Here is a 13,645-nt window from a genome sequence, read left to right as displayed (position 1 = left end):
TCTTCAGTTTTCTCTTCTTGAATCGATGGTATATATTTTGGTGGTTATATTTTCTTCCTATCTTTGTAGCGTCCTTTCTTGTTCCTTCTTTTGTTTTACATATGGAAAGTCGAAAAGATGATTATTGAATTGTTTGACCAGAGAAATAAATGGGTGATGGTTATGAAGTCACAATTTTTTGTTTGAAGCTTACATTTTTGTCCTCTTATTTTTCCTTCAAGATGTTTGAGGATTTCATTGATTTTGGGTGCATTTCATTGCTTTGAGGTGAATTTAATATTTTTTTCATTAAAGTTTCTTACTATTTTTTTTTTTTTCTAAAATATAGGGAGGAATTTAATCTATGAGGACTATGAGTTTTTATGTACTATATTGGTTCTAGAATATTTTGTACTATGTATTCTGAATCTTATGCTTTAGCTATGTGGCATGTTTCAAGATTCATGCTTACTCTTGTTCTCTTATTTGGATTAATGTGTTTGAGTTCTAGGAAGATGTTTTTTTATATTAAAGAAGAAATTTAATTTTGATACAATATATATTGTTTAACCATATTCTTTCTAATAGACCCACGTGAGAGTATTCTATTTTTTTTTAAAGAAAATTTGATATTAATATTTTGAGCAAGATTGATGTTTATTGTTATTATAATTTGGTTTATGTTGAGTTGTTATATCCTTTATATGATTTTTGAAGAATGAGTTAAATCTGGAGGTTATTTATGTTATTAAAGTTTGATTTGAAGCTTACAATGTAATTTGAGCCTATTTATGTGGTTATTTGTGACTCTAAGTATTGTTTTTATTTAAAGTTTCATTTGAAACTTATTTATATGATTAAAGTATGGTTTTGAGTGTAAATGTAGTGAGTGTATGATAAGAGAGATTGTGAATATTAAGAAGGTATATATAACATATGTATATTATTATTGTTAACATTAATGTGTTGAGTTGAATTCTAAAATGAATGTTTTTTTACCAAGCCTTCACACAAGCTTATTGAAGCGAAGATACGTCCCACCAAACAAGTTATTTACATATGTATTATTATTTATTATTATTATTATTATTATTTTGTGATAGTGTCAACACTTGTAATTATTGTATTTGTAGTAAATAATTTTACCAAAGTTTTGTTACTAGTTTCGTTGTATATAGTTTCCTTGTATTAACATTACACAATTTATCGTTATATATGAAAGTTCATATTTATATTTGTGTATATATTTTGTGTTAAAATTGGAGTAATATAGGTGTAACGAGAGGTATGAAACAAATAATTATCCATCTTATAAGCATTTTATTGATATTTCACAAATATCATAAGATATATTTATATGACAATGGTATACTGTCATCAATCGAACTTCAATGACTATAAATAAGTGTTAGTATATGTAATTTAATAACGTTTAGAATGTGTCACCACTAAGGCATTATTGACACTATAAATATGTCATTATTGATGTTTTTGTAACATATTTTTAATGTCAATGTAATGGTTTAGTTGACATAAAAAGTCAACTTTTTAATGACAAATTTTTAGAGTCATGGAAACTTGTTCTTGTTATAATGCTTTTTTTAGAACAATAAAGATTGCGATTGAGATGACCATCACGTTAGAGTTAGAATTTCTTGAAAAAAAAAAGTGAAGATCACAATAGAAATGGTCTTCACGTTAAGGCTACGACATACATTTGTGAGATGGAGTCATCAATCATAAGTCTTACGCAAGCTCCACGAGTAAAACCCAACCACTAATACATAACCACCCACGTGTCTCGGTTGTGCAATTTTTTTTCATTTTATTTTACTTTTTCTGGAATTAGTGGAAAGACAATCCTACCCCTTCACATTATATATATTTTCCTTCTTGCCATTTTCCATTCTTTTCTATCTTTTTTCCTCTTTTTCTTTTTCCAATTTCTATTTTTTACTCTTCTTTTTTATTTATTTCTTTACCAAAGAAGAAGCAAATGGTTTTTTACAATAATTGATTAATTAGAACCAAACTTGACTATGAAAGTATTCACAACACTACTTTTAATCCATTGAAATTAATTTAATATTAAAATTTATACTTTTTAAATATAATTTTTATTTCATCAAATTTTGAATGATTAAAAATATGTTTCATAATAATCTTAAAAAATTACAAAAGTGATTTTAACAATTTAATAATTACTCTCAACATGTCTTAAAAAATGGATTATTATTGATGTTGTGTTTATTTATTCCAAAATTAACCATGAGTTAAGCTAAGTTCTCAAACTACATATATATAATAGGCTTTAGACTGCACAAACTCCGATCCAAGAGGTATTGTCAAAGTGAGCTTAATTCGATAATATTAGTATGTACTCCAAATCTAAGAGATCGAAAGTTCAATCCTTTATCAGTTGTACTGAAAAAAGATTGCACAAACTCATACATTATATGCAACCCAAAAGGAGAATTACAGTAGACTGCAAATCCAATATTTTATGCCACCCATAACATTTAATTGGAATTAAAAAGATCATCCTAATTCCAAACTTTAACAAACCAAAATCTTAAAAAACTAAGAGCAACAAACAAACAGACAACTTACCACAAATATTAATAAAGAAAAAAGAGTTGTGTAAAGTACTTGGAGAAAATTAATTGAAACATACCCTTATAATTTTTTTTTTTTTCGATACTTTAATTTCTAGTAGTTGGCATCGATATAGTGAGCAAGCTGTAAGGTCTCCTCGTAGTCAGATGGCAACTGAATATTCCCCAAACGAGTCACGTTAACATAATTTGAACATACATGGGCTGATATTCCTGGAATAAGTAATCCAAGTGTCCTTTCCAGTATTGTAAAAAAACCCTCGAAGTAATCCCTACCTTTCACAATTGGAGTTATTATTAAACTTCTTATAAACTCCCAACATGCACTTAAGTACTTGGGTATCAACCAAATTGGAGAGAAGTAGTTTGTGTTTGGCTGCTCCTTTAAAAACTGCATAAAACACCCCAAAAATTATTTACTCTTTGAAAATAATCTAAGAGAAAAAATTATTCAAAGAGACTCACAATCTAAATATTAGTAATATTGGCATATTATTATCACATTTAGTGATATTGTTAAATGATATGATATTAAATTTGTTTTCGGCCATTAGCTTAAATTTTTTGGTCAATTGACGATTTAAGATGGTATCAGAATAGTGTGATCAAGAAGATTCTGTATTCAAGTCCTGTGACGTTATTTTCTCCCCAATTAAAATGGATCTCTACTTGTTGAGTCTTCTAGACTTCTACCATTATAAATCATCTGCTCCTAATACTATCTTAAATCTATTAACTCTAATAGAGAGTCACATTGTACAGACTGACTAACCGGGATTAACCAAATAATGGAGAAAGAGTTATAGATATGGATAAGTGAATGTTACCTTGCCATGGTAGAAGCAGTCAAAGTATACGCATCCACCAAAGTGTTTGTATTTGAAAACAACAGAGTCAAAAGGCACTCTAGGAACCAAGTCAAAAGAGTAAACATATCTGTAGTATTTAAAACCATATCTTTCGACAGTGTCTACCATAAACTGTGCAAACTCTTGATTCCCAACTCTTGGTTGGCCATAAGTATAAACAGCTCGAATCTTGTGAAGAATGGTTGTTTCATTGTGATGGGCTAGCAAAGTGACAAAAAGGGTGGCAAGGGCGCCGCCCAAACTGTGGCCAGTGATTATGAATTCTGCATTGTCATTGGCTTTAGCAATGTCTTTAAGCTTTTGGCGAAGGGTGTAATATGCGTATTGGTGTTTGGGTTGGAGGAGGTCTTTGGGCCACCCAGCAAGGTCTTGGAAGCCAAGGGCTTGCATGAAGCCAGCGTGGATGTTGCCAACGCCTTCTAGTTTGGACCAAGAGAAGTTGAAATCGACCGTCCAATCGCTAGGCTCAAGTACGGAGGTCCCTCTAAATGCCACCACTGTTACTTTTGGATCTTTGGATGTGTTTTCGAACATAAATGCATGAGTTGTAGCTTTGTCTTGGAAGTCTGAAAAATAAGTTTATTTATTTATTCTAAGAAAAGAAAATTACTAAATGTTGTAAATAATTGTTTCGAAATTTAATTTTTATTTTGTTTTTATTCGAGAAGTTTTAGATTCAAAAGAGAAAACAGAAATATAAATCTATTTCCGGAAATAATTGTTAATTAGTTTTGAGGTTTCACCATTTTTGTTTTCATTATAGGGGTTGAAAACGTAGAGATGATTAATTGTTTGGCAAGAAGAGGGGTGCTAATACAAAAATAAATAAATATTGTCTTTAAGTTTTAAAATTTATATTTATTTATTTTGATTCAAGACGTTTTAGATTATCGAGTTTAGTTGAATTTAATATTTGAAGCAAGCCGTCAAAAGAGACAAATTAAAGCCAAGTTGGTTAGTTAACGAGTTGGCGAATTATTTTTTATTAAATGATGACTGATTTGCACAACAAATTGTCCATGAAAAACAATATCTCTTGAAAAAAAATTGGTCCTATTTGATAATTATTTTATTTTATTTATTATTTATTTCTAAAAATAATGCTTCTTTTTATTTAAATTCTCAGGATGGTTTACAATTTTTTTAAAGTAGAAGACGTGAGTCAAATTCAAAAATAAAAATAATTTTTTTAAAAATTATCTATTTTAATTTTTAAAACTTGGTTTTTTAAAATAATAATAAAAAAGATGATAAAGAAAAAAATTAGAAATAAAAAGGTTGTTATAAACTTAATTTTAATTAGAAATAGATTTTAATGAAATTTTAGTTAAAGATATATATTTTAAAATAAGAAGTTAGAAATTCGAATCGAAAAGGATTGTACCTAAGTTTTTTTTTTCCAAATTATAATATAAATATAATTTTTTACGAAAACCAACAAGGTGCGTTTATATATTTAATTTTTTTTTTTTTAATAAAACGACCTATGATGATCACGAGACCATTAAACATTAAAAGCCAAATCTTTTGTGCTTACGGCCTTTAATTATAGTCAAAGTCTTCATTTATTTGAAAAAAAAATAGAAGTCCGGAGTCTTTATTTATTTGAAAAAGAGAAGTCCAAAGTCTTTCTTTATATTTTATTTGAAAATTAGAAGTCCAACAAAAAAAGGCTTACCATTCCAGAAATTGAAGCAATCAATTAAATTCATCTGCATTTGAAAGAAAAACATCATTGATCATTATCCACAGTTATTTCTCAACATTCACACTGTTTGATATGTTTTTTTCCCCTAAAAACTTAATAATAAATAACCAATTATCTGAAGTTTATGAATACTGCAAAGTTTATTTGCATGCACATTATTCACTAATGAAAAGAAAAAAAAAAGGAAAAAAAGGAGAGAAAAATTTCTATAAATTCATCCGTTTCAATGAGAATAATGCGTGACACAAAATCAAGGTGAATGATTATTACAAAAATCGACAATTAATAAATTTATCTAAAACTCATAAATTCCAACCATAATTTAATATTAGAATTGACTTTTTCTAAACTCATCTCAGTTTCAATCAGAAAAAGCGTGACAAAAAAATAGAAGTAAATGATTATTATAAAAATCGATAATTAATAAAACTATCTAAAATTCACAAATTCCAACAATAATTTAACATTAAGGTTGGCTGTCTCTCTCTAAAATTTCATGGTTTTTTTCATACTAGATCCATGAGTGTTTATATATAATTCTTTGAACAAAAGCCACATGAGAATTTGTAAATTTTTTCTTCCAAAATTTATATTAAAAACAGAGTTTAACCCACCCACCACCTTAATACATTAAATTTTTTTTTAAAAAAACCTTACTATATGACCCGACAAACAAATTCTTAGATTTCATAATAATCAACTCTACATTCCTATGCAAATTTCTAACTTAATAACTCAACCCAAAACTTTGAAGGTTTAAATTAATTGGTAAAATTGAAAGTTAAAAATAAAAGTTGATAGAATATTTTCTTTAGAAAAAAATCGAAGGGAAAGAGGGATCCTGAGATACAACTAGACATTTTAATTAGGTTGAGACATCTATAATGTCTATAATTGAAAAATAATTTATTTAAGAATAATAATTAGGTGCAATCAAAACTGCACCTATATACTTTATCTGTTCTCTTTATTTATAATAATAATAATAATAATAATAAACTATTTAAAAGAATTATCACATGATAATATTTTTATTAAATAGAAGCTTGGATTGTATAGAGATGGAGATGGACTTCACCTAATATTTTGCTTCTAATTAATTATATGAATGGATGAAAGGGGGAGTATGTAAAAGTTGCTTTGTTTTTTTACCTGCCAGCAGTCGTTGACTACGGACTCGACGACGGAGGGGTATTGAGAATAATCTTGATAAGCTAATTTGGAAGCCATAATGGTTAAGTTACTATAATATCTGAAATCACGCTCCTCTAAATTCATGTCCGCGTTGTCGTTGGGATCCAAAATTTTCCAGTCTCTACATCTCACTTTGGGCTTCAAATCCATGAAATTAATAGTCTGCGGCGCAACCCAAAATTCAGCCAGCAGTATATACTTGTAGAAAAAGCGTTGAATAATTGACCAAAATGCGGCTAACAAAGTGAGCAGAGTGGCGAGGGTGAGAAGGAATTTCTGCGCCAAAATGGAGACAGAAATTGTCCATCGAGCTTTGAAATTTGTGTAAAACCCAATTTGATCGTCGGGACAATATATCACGTTTTTGATCTTCCTGGAACCTGAAGGAAGTAAGAACAAAAACACATCTCTCACTTTTGCATCTTTCGCCTTCAGTATCAGATAATTTTCTCTGAACTCAATCTCATTCGAACCCATTAACTTTTCCCTTTTTTTTTTTTTTTTTTTTTCTTTTCACAATGAAATTGGGGAATGAGGTTGGGGAATTACGGGAGGTTATATATGATATGTTACATCGTGATTAATTAAACAGTCAACATCGACGCCAACTGGTCGATTTATATTTTCAAATGAAAAAAATAATGAAATAATATAGCTAATTCAAAGTTGAAGAAGCTACATGTGCCTATGCATTGTTTATGTAGCCTAAATATTATTAAATTCTTATCCATTTGGTTTCTACATTTTAAGACTATTGATAAATTGTTATTACAGAAAGGTGAAAATAACTTCAAGATTGTTACAAATCAGTTACATTCAAGCTACCTTTATATACATTTTGTAACTACATCTAAAGGTAAGAGAGTAGAAAATATAGAGTGTTCAAGAAAGGTTTACAATTTATCTTGTATCAATCTTGTAACTCCCCTAATAAAACTCCCATCAACTTCTCCGTGGACGTAGGCTATCATTGGTCGAACCACATAAATCATTGTATTCATCTTCTTCTCTGATCTTCTTTGTTCTATTGTTTACCATTTAGCCATCGATCGTGTAGCGGTTAGCCATCGATCGTTTACCTCAGCACCTCTATCGCGTAGACCATCGTCGACTTCGAACCCCATCATCTAGACGATCTTCAGTAAAGCTTTCATCGTCCAGACGACTCTTCCCTTATCGTCTAGACGACTTCTTGCTTTACCTCCAATTGACTAGACGATAGCAGCCTCATCTTCCAGGCGATTTTCGACAGCATTTCCCTCAGGTTCTCTCCTTCTTTTCTCTCCATTTTCTCTGCATCAAAGAAAAGATAGGAATAGTCATTTGAGTTCTACAAACAACAGAAGTGCATATCTCTAATCACAGCCATCAAGGTGTAGGGTGGAGATTTCTCATCACACGATTGTGCTTTTAGCATACTGATTTTTGTTTGTGTTTTGAACAAAGGTGGTATCCGGTATTAAGAATAGGGCCTGGGTTTCATTAAGCCCAAAAGATCAATAATGCAGTGTGTTATCAGCCCATTATATTCATTTCAAACCCAACAAGTGGTATCAGAGCCTGCAAGAAAGCTTCAAGATTAGTCAAGATTCTAAAGAAGCAAAATCTTGGAGCTATTTAGTTAGAATTTGAATCAAATATGACAGTAGCAAGGTATGACATTGAAAAATTCGATGGGAAAGGCAATTTTGGTTTGTGGAAAGCCAAGATCAAGGCTATCTTGGGACAATAAAGGGCACATAAGGCCCTAGAGGATTCAGACAAGCTGCCAATCACTACAACTAAAGAAGAAAAAGAGAACATGGAGCTAATTGTTCATAGAACATTGGTTTTAAACTTGTCTGACAGTGTCCTAAGACAAGTGATCGACCAAGAGACAACTTTTAAGATGTGGAGCAAGTTGAATGAGCTATATGAGACTAAAAATCTGCCCAACCAACTTTTCCTAAGGGAAAGGTTCTTTACCTTCAAAATAAGTGCTTCTAAATCCTTGACAGAGAATCTAGATGATTTCAAGAGGATGACTACTGAATTCAAGACTCAAGGAGAAGAGATTGGGGTAGATAATGAAGCCTTTGTGCTTCTCAACTCATTGTCGGATTCTTACAAAGATGTGAAGACTGTCCTAAAATATGGGAGAGATTCCCTAACTACTGATATTATCATTCCTACTCTCAAAATCAAAGAAATGGAGCTCATAACTAGCAAGAAAGACAAGCCTAGTACAGAGGGCTTATTTGTCAAGGATAAGTCAAAGCATAACAATAAGGAAAAAGGAAAACAAAGCTCAACTGAAGAGGGGAAAGAAAAATTCAAGGTTAGATGTAAATTTTGCAAAAAACTTGGACATCTAATCAAGGATTGCAGAACTATGAAATGGAAGAATGAGCAGAAAAACAAGCAACCACAACCTCAACAGAAAGTCCAACCTAATTAGTCAGGTGAAGCCTCAGTTTGCGAGGACTCTTACTTCTATTTAGATGCTTTAGCTACCTCTAATTAGAAGGCAGAAGAAGAAGATAATAAGAACCTAGATTGGGTTCTTGATTCAAGGTGTTCTTTCCACATGACACTCCATAAAGACTGGTTTAGTATCTATAGAGAGTTGGATGGAGGATCTGTCTACATGGTAATAATAACTCATGTCCAGTGGTTGGGATTGGCTTAGTCTCACTGAAACTTGAAGATGGAACAGTCAACCTATTGAGGAATGTCAGACATTTGCCTAAGCTGAAGAGAAATCTAATTTCACCAGGCATGCTTGATTCTATTGGCTGTGAATACAAAGGTAAGGAAGGTTACTGTGAAGTCTTAAAGAATAGTAAGCCTATCCTTAGAGGGGTGAAGATTAATGGTGTGTATGTTGTTCAAGGAGTTTAGAAAATTCACTCAGCTTTGATTGTGACTTAGAAGCAGCCTACTGAAGGAGATCTTTGGTTCAAAGACTCTCACACATTAGTGCCAAAGGTCTACAAGCTCTTGCCAATTAAGAAATTCTACCTAAGGGAGTTTATCAAAGCCTATCCTTTTGTGAACATTGTGTGATAGGGAAGGCTACTAGGCAGAGATTTGTGAAGGCTCAGCACACAACCAACACCATTCTTGACTATGTGCATTCGGACCTATGGGGTCCTTCACCTTTCCAGTCCTTAAGTGGAGCCAGGTATTTCTTAACCTTTGTTGATGACTATTCTAGAAAGAGTTGGATCTATTTCCTTAAATCTAAGGATTTAGTTTTTGAAAAGTTTAAAGAATAGAAGATTATGATTGAAAAATTATCTAATTGTCAAATTAAGTGTCTAAGAACTGATATTGGGCTTGAGTACTGTGCAGAGGAGTTTAATGTTTTTTGTAGATAGCGTGGTATTACTAAACACACAACAGTTAGGGATACACCTCAGCAAAATGGGGTGGCAGAGAGATTGAATACAATAATAATGGAAAGAGTAAGAAGCCTATTGTCAGATGCTATACTTCTTGAGAAATTTTGGGCAGAAGCAGCCTCATACACTGTCTATACACTAAATAGATGCCCCCATGCATCTCTCAACCTTCTAATCACTGAAGAAAGGTGGACCAAACAACCTCCTAACTAAATAACCTAAGGGTGTTTGCTTGCACTGGCTTTGTTCATCAGAGTAAAGGGAAATTAGCTGCTAGAGCTGTGAAGTGTATGTTTTTGGGCTTCACAGAAGGTGTTAAGGGGTTTAGAATGTGGCACCCTACTGAGAAGAAATGTATCATCAACATAGATGTTATTTTCAGGGAGGATGAAATGTATATGAAGATATAATTTTAATGTTACAGCACCCCAAATGAAGAATGATAAAATTGAGGTAGAGCAAGTTATTATCCCTAGTTTTGATCCTTCAAGCTCGAATCACCTTTTGATCAACTACCTCATCTTGAAGAAGAAGTAAAAGATGCCATTATTGATCCCGAGCAAGAAGAACCAAATTTGAGAGGGTATAGCCTAGCTACAGATAGGCAGAGAAGAACTATTATATCACCTTCAAGGTATGAAGACTACTTAGCTTTGAATGCTTCTGATTTATCTAATGATTCAGAACCCTCAACCTTTGAAGAAGCAGTGAGTTGTCCTAAAGCTAAGTTATGGATAGAAGCAATGAATGAAGAGGTTGATTCACTAGTAAGGAACAACACTTGGGAGTTGACACCTTTGCCAAAAGGATGCAAGCCAATTGCATCCAAATGGGTGTACAAATTGAAGGAAGGTTTCCCTAATGATTAAGGACCTAGATATAAAGCTAGGTTGGTTGCTAAGGATTTTACACAGAGGCCGGGTGTTGATTTCTATGAGATATTTTCTCCAGTGGTCAAGCAGACTTCTATCAGATTGTTGTTGTCTATTGTGGCTCAGAATAACCAAGAGCTAGAGCAACTAGATGTTAAAATAGCTTTTCTACATGGCTTCCTAGAGGAAGTTATCTATATGAGCCAACCTAAGGGGTATGAGATCAGAGGTAAAGAAGACTATGTATGCCTACTTAAAAAATCTATCTACGGGTTTAAACAGCCCCCTAGATGCTAGAACAGAAGATTTAGTGATTTTGTACAGAAGAATGGCTTTTATAAAAGCTCCTACGACAACTGTGTTTACATAAGCACAGATACCTACAGTCATCCTATCTACTTGTTACTATATGTGGATGACATACTTTTATCAGGAGCAACTATGAAAGAGTTAAATAAAGTAAAAGATTTACTCAAGTCAGAATTCGAAATGAAAGACATGGGTAATGCAACAAGAATACTAGGCATTGACATTATCAGAAATAGAAAAGCAAGTATACTAAGCATTGATCAGTCACAGTATTGCCAGAAATTGTTAAAGAAGTATCACATGACAGAGACCAAATCAGTATCTACTCCTATAGCTAATCATTTCAAACTCTCAGTAAAGAATTCACCTAGAGAATCTGACATTGAACATCAGAAGATAATGTCAACAGTCCCCTATTTCCAAGTTGTGGGAAGCTTAATGTATCTAATAATGTCTACAAGACCTGACATTGCCTATGCTACTAGTCTGGTGAGTAGATATATGGCTAATCCAGATAAAAGGCACTGGGAGGCAACTAAGTGGATAATGAGGTATCTTAAGGGTACTTCTAATGCTAAACTAATGTACCAACAACTTCTAGACAGTGAACCAGAGTTGATTGGGTATGTTGACTCAGACTATGTTGAAGATCTAAACAAGAGAAGATCCTTATCAGGGTATATCTTCCTATATGGAAGGTGTGTCCTAAGTTGGAAGGCTACTTTACAATTAGTAGTAGCCCTTTCTACTACTGAGGTAAAGTTTATTGCCCTTTCAGAGGCAGTAAAGGATGGTCTATGGCTAAAGGGTCTCCTATGTGATTTCAGGATCAAATAGAATACAGTGAAAAAATTTTGTGACAATCAGAGCACCATACATTTATCTAAGAACCCTCAGTACCATAACAGAACTAAACATATTGATGTTAAGTATCATTTCATTGGAGAACAGATAGAAGCAAAACAAGTTGAAGTCCTGAAAGTACATACCTCAAAGAATGCCTTCAACATGTTGACAAAGACAGTCACTCAGCTCAAACTTCAGAAGTGCCTTGATATTATAGGGTTTGAGTTAAGAGACAAAGGTTAAGGAAGAAGACAGTCAGTTTAGAGAAGCTGAAGAAACACTTGAAGTTTATTTCAAGGTGGAGATTGTTATTACAGAAAGGTGAAAATAACTTCAAGGTTGTTACAAATCAGTTACATTCAAGTTACCTTTATATATATTTTGTAACTACATGTAAATGTAAGAGAGTAGAAAATACAGAGTGTTCAAGAAAGGTTTACAACTTATCTTGTATCAATCTTGTAACTCCCCTAATAAAACTCCCATCAGCTTCATCGTGGATGTATGCTATCCTTGGTCGAACGACGTAAATCATCGTGTTCATCTTCTTTTCTGATCTTCTTTGTTCTATCGTTTACCATTTAGCCATCGATCGTTAGTGTTTAGCAATCGATCGTTTACCTCAGCACCTCTATCGCGTAGACCATCGTCAACTTCGAACCCCATCGTCTAAACGATTGATAATTGGCAGAAATGCCAGTTATTATAAACCTTTTATTTAGAATTATGAGGGCTAATAAATAGAAAATGCGGTGATAATACTTAGAATATGCGAAGAATTTAGTTTTGCATAGATTAGCACCTAAGTCCTCACTGACCCAAATATTATGCATTACTCTGTGCCAAAGTGACTATTTTTGTAGATATTGTAGGAATCAAATGCATACGTTGGAAATAAGCAATCGCAGACAAACGCACGTGCTGAAGCCAGGCGATCACGAAGACAAACGCATGCGCTGAAAACCGAGCTATCGCATAGACGAATTCATGCGGTGATCGAATGCGTCCATCGCATGGAAGTTGCAGTGATCAAGCGAATGTGGTGATCAATTGGAAATTGTGGCCACGAAGTGACAACCATAATAGAAAGACGATCGCAAGATGAGTAGAACACGTTGATACTTCAGCTGAATGAAGCTCGGATGCATACCTTGAGAGTATCAACAAGATAAGACGATGTGACATTGCCCATACCGCAACAAAGGCAGTAGTGAGACCTAACGCAATCATGAAGCGTCGGCATTTAAACCCTATAAATAGCCTCTTCGACCTTCATTTCAAAGCATCCGAACGAGGCAGAGGTTTGCGATCACAGATGAGAGCTTGAGCAAGATTTTCAGTGAGAATTTACCTCATAAACCAGACCAAGTGACGACCAGAGCTTTGCCGGAGATAGAGCTCGAGACAGACATCTCCACCATTCATCCATGGCACCAACCGTAGGGCCTTGACCCAGAGTCTTCATTTCTCTTCTACCCCCTGTATTGTATACATTTTAGTTTAAGATATTAAGAATTTTGTAATCAATGCATCTTTCTGATTCCTTCAATGCATCTCTTCATCATCTTTATCTTTATCATCATTTACCTCATCGTCTATTTCACAAAGGCGATCGCATACTTAATCATGTAACCTAGAAATAGGATGCATGTAACAACCCACCGAGAGGTGCGTTATGTGATATAGTGAGTTAATCCTCTTTGCTTGTGAAAGGCTGTAGCAATGCTTGTCTAGGGTTGTTGCATTGCTTGTCTATAAGTTAAATAGCCACGTCTAACTGCCTGAAAAGGTAAGAGATGGATCCCACTAAAGCAAAGTATGCATTGTTCCTAGAGATAGGCACAATCTTACGCTCGTTGCAACCATGCAC

At 33.2% G+C, this 13,645-nt stretch overlaps 1 protein-coding gene across 1 annotated transcript; it reads right to left on the bottom strand.

Moving 5' to 3' along the window:
* Positions 1–2,688: 2,688 nt before the first annotated feature.
* LOC120084957 (triacylglycerol lipase OBL1-like) lies at positions 2,689–6,842 on the bottom strand. The gene is made up of 4 exons (XM_039040766.1): positions 6,324–6,842; positions 5,142–5,175; positions 3,422–4,029; positions 2,689–2,985 (listed from the first exon to the last, which is right to left on the bottom strand). Exons 1-4 carry the CDS (start codon positions 6,840–6,842, stop codon positions 2,689–2,691), a joined length of 1,458 nt encoding a protein of 485 aa, XP_038896694.1.
* Positions 6,843–13,645: the final 6,803 nt, after the last annotated feature.

This window comes from Benincasa hispida, chromosome 9, assembly GCF_009727055.1.
Source record: "Benincasa hispida cultivar B227 chromosome 9, ASM972705v1, whole genome shotgun sequence".
Lineage (NCBI taxonomy): Eukaryota > Viridiplantae > Streptophyta > Magnoliopsida > Cucurbitales > Cucurbitaceae > Benincasa > Benincasa hispida.
Note: the sequence above shows the minus strand (reverse complement) of the source record. Positions and strands in the feature narration are given on the sequence as shown.

Coding starts and splice junctions, on each gene's coding strand:
- LOC120084957 (XM_039040766.1), bottom strand. CDS start 6,842: ATGGGTTCGAATGAGATTGAGTTCAGAGAAAATTATCTGATACTGAAG. Junction 5,176..6,323: donor TAGTCAACGACTGCTGGCAG/GTAAAAAAACAA, acceptor TTTCAAATGCAG/ATGAATTTAATTGATTGCTT. Junction 2,986..3,421: donor ACTGCTTCTACCATGGCAAG/GTAACATTCACT, acceptor TGTTTTATGCAG/TTTTTAAAGGAGCAGCCAAA.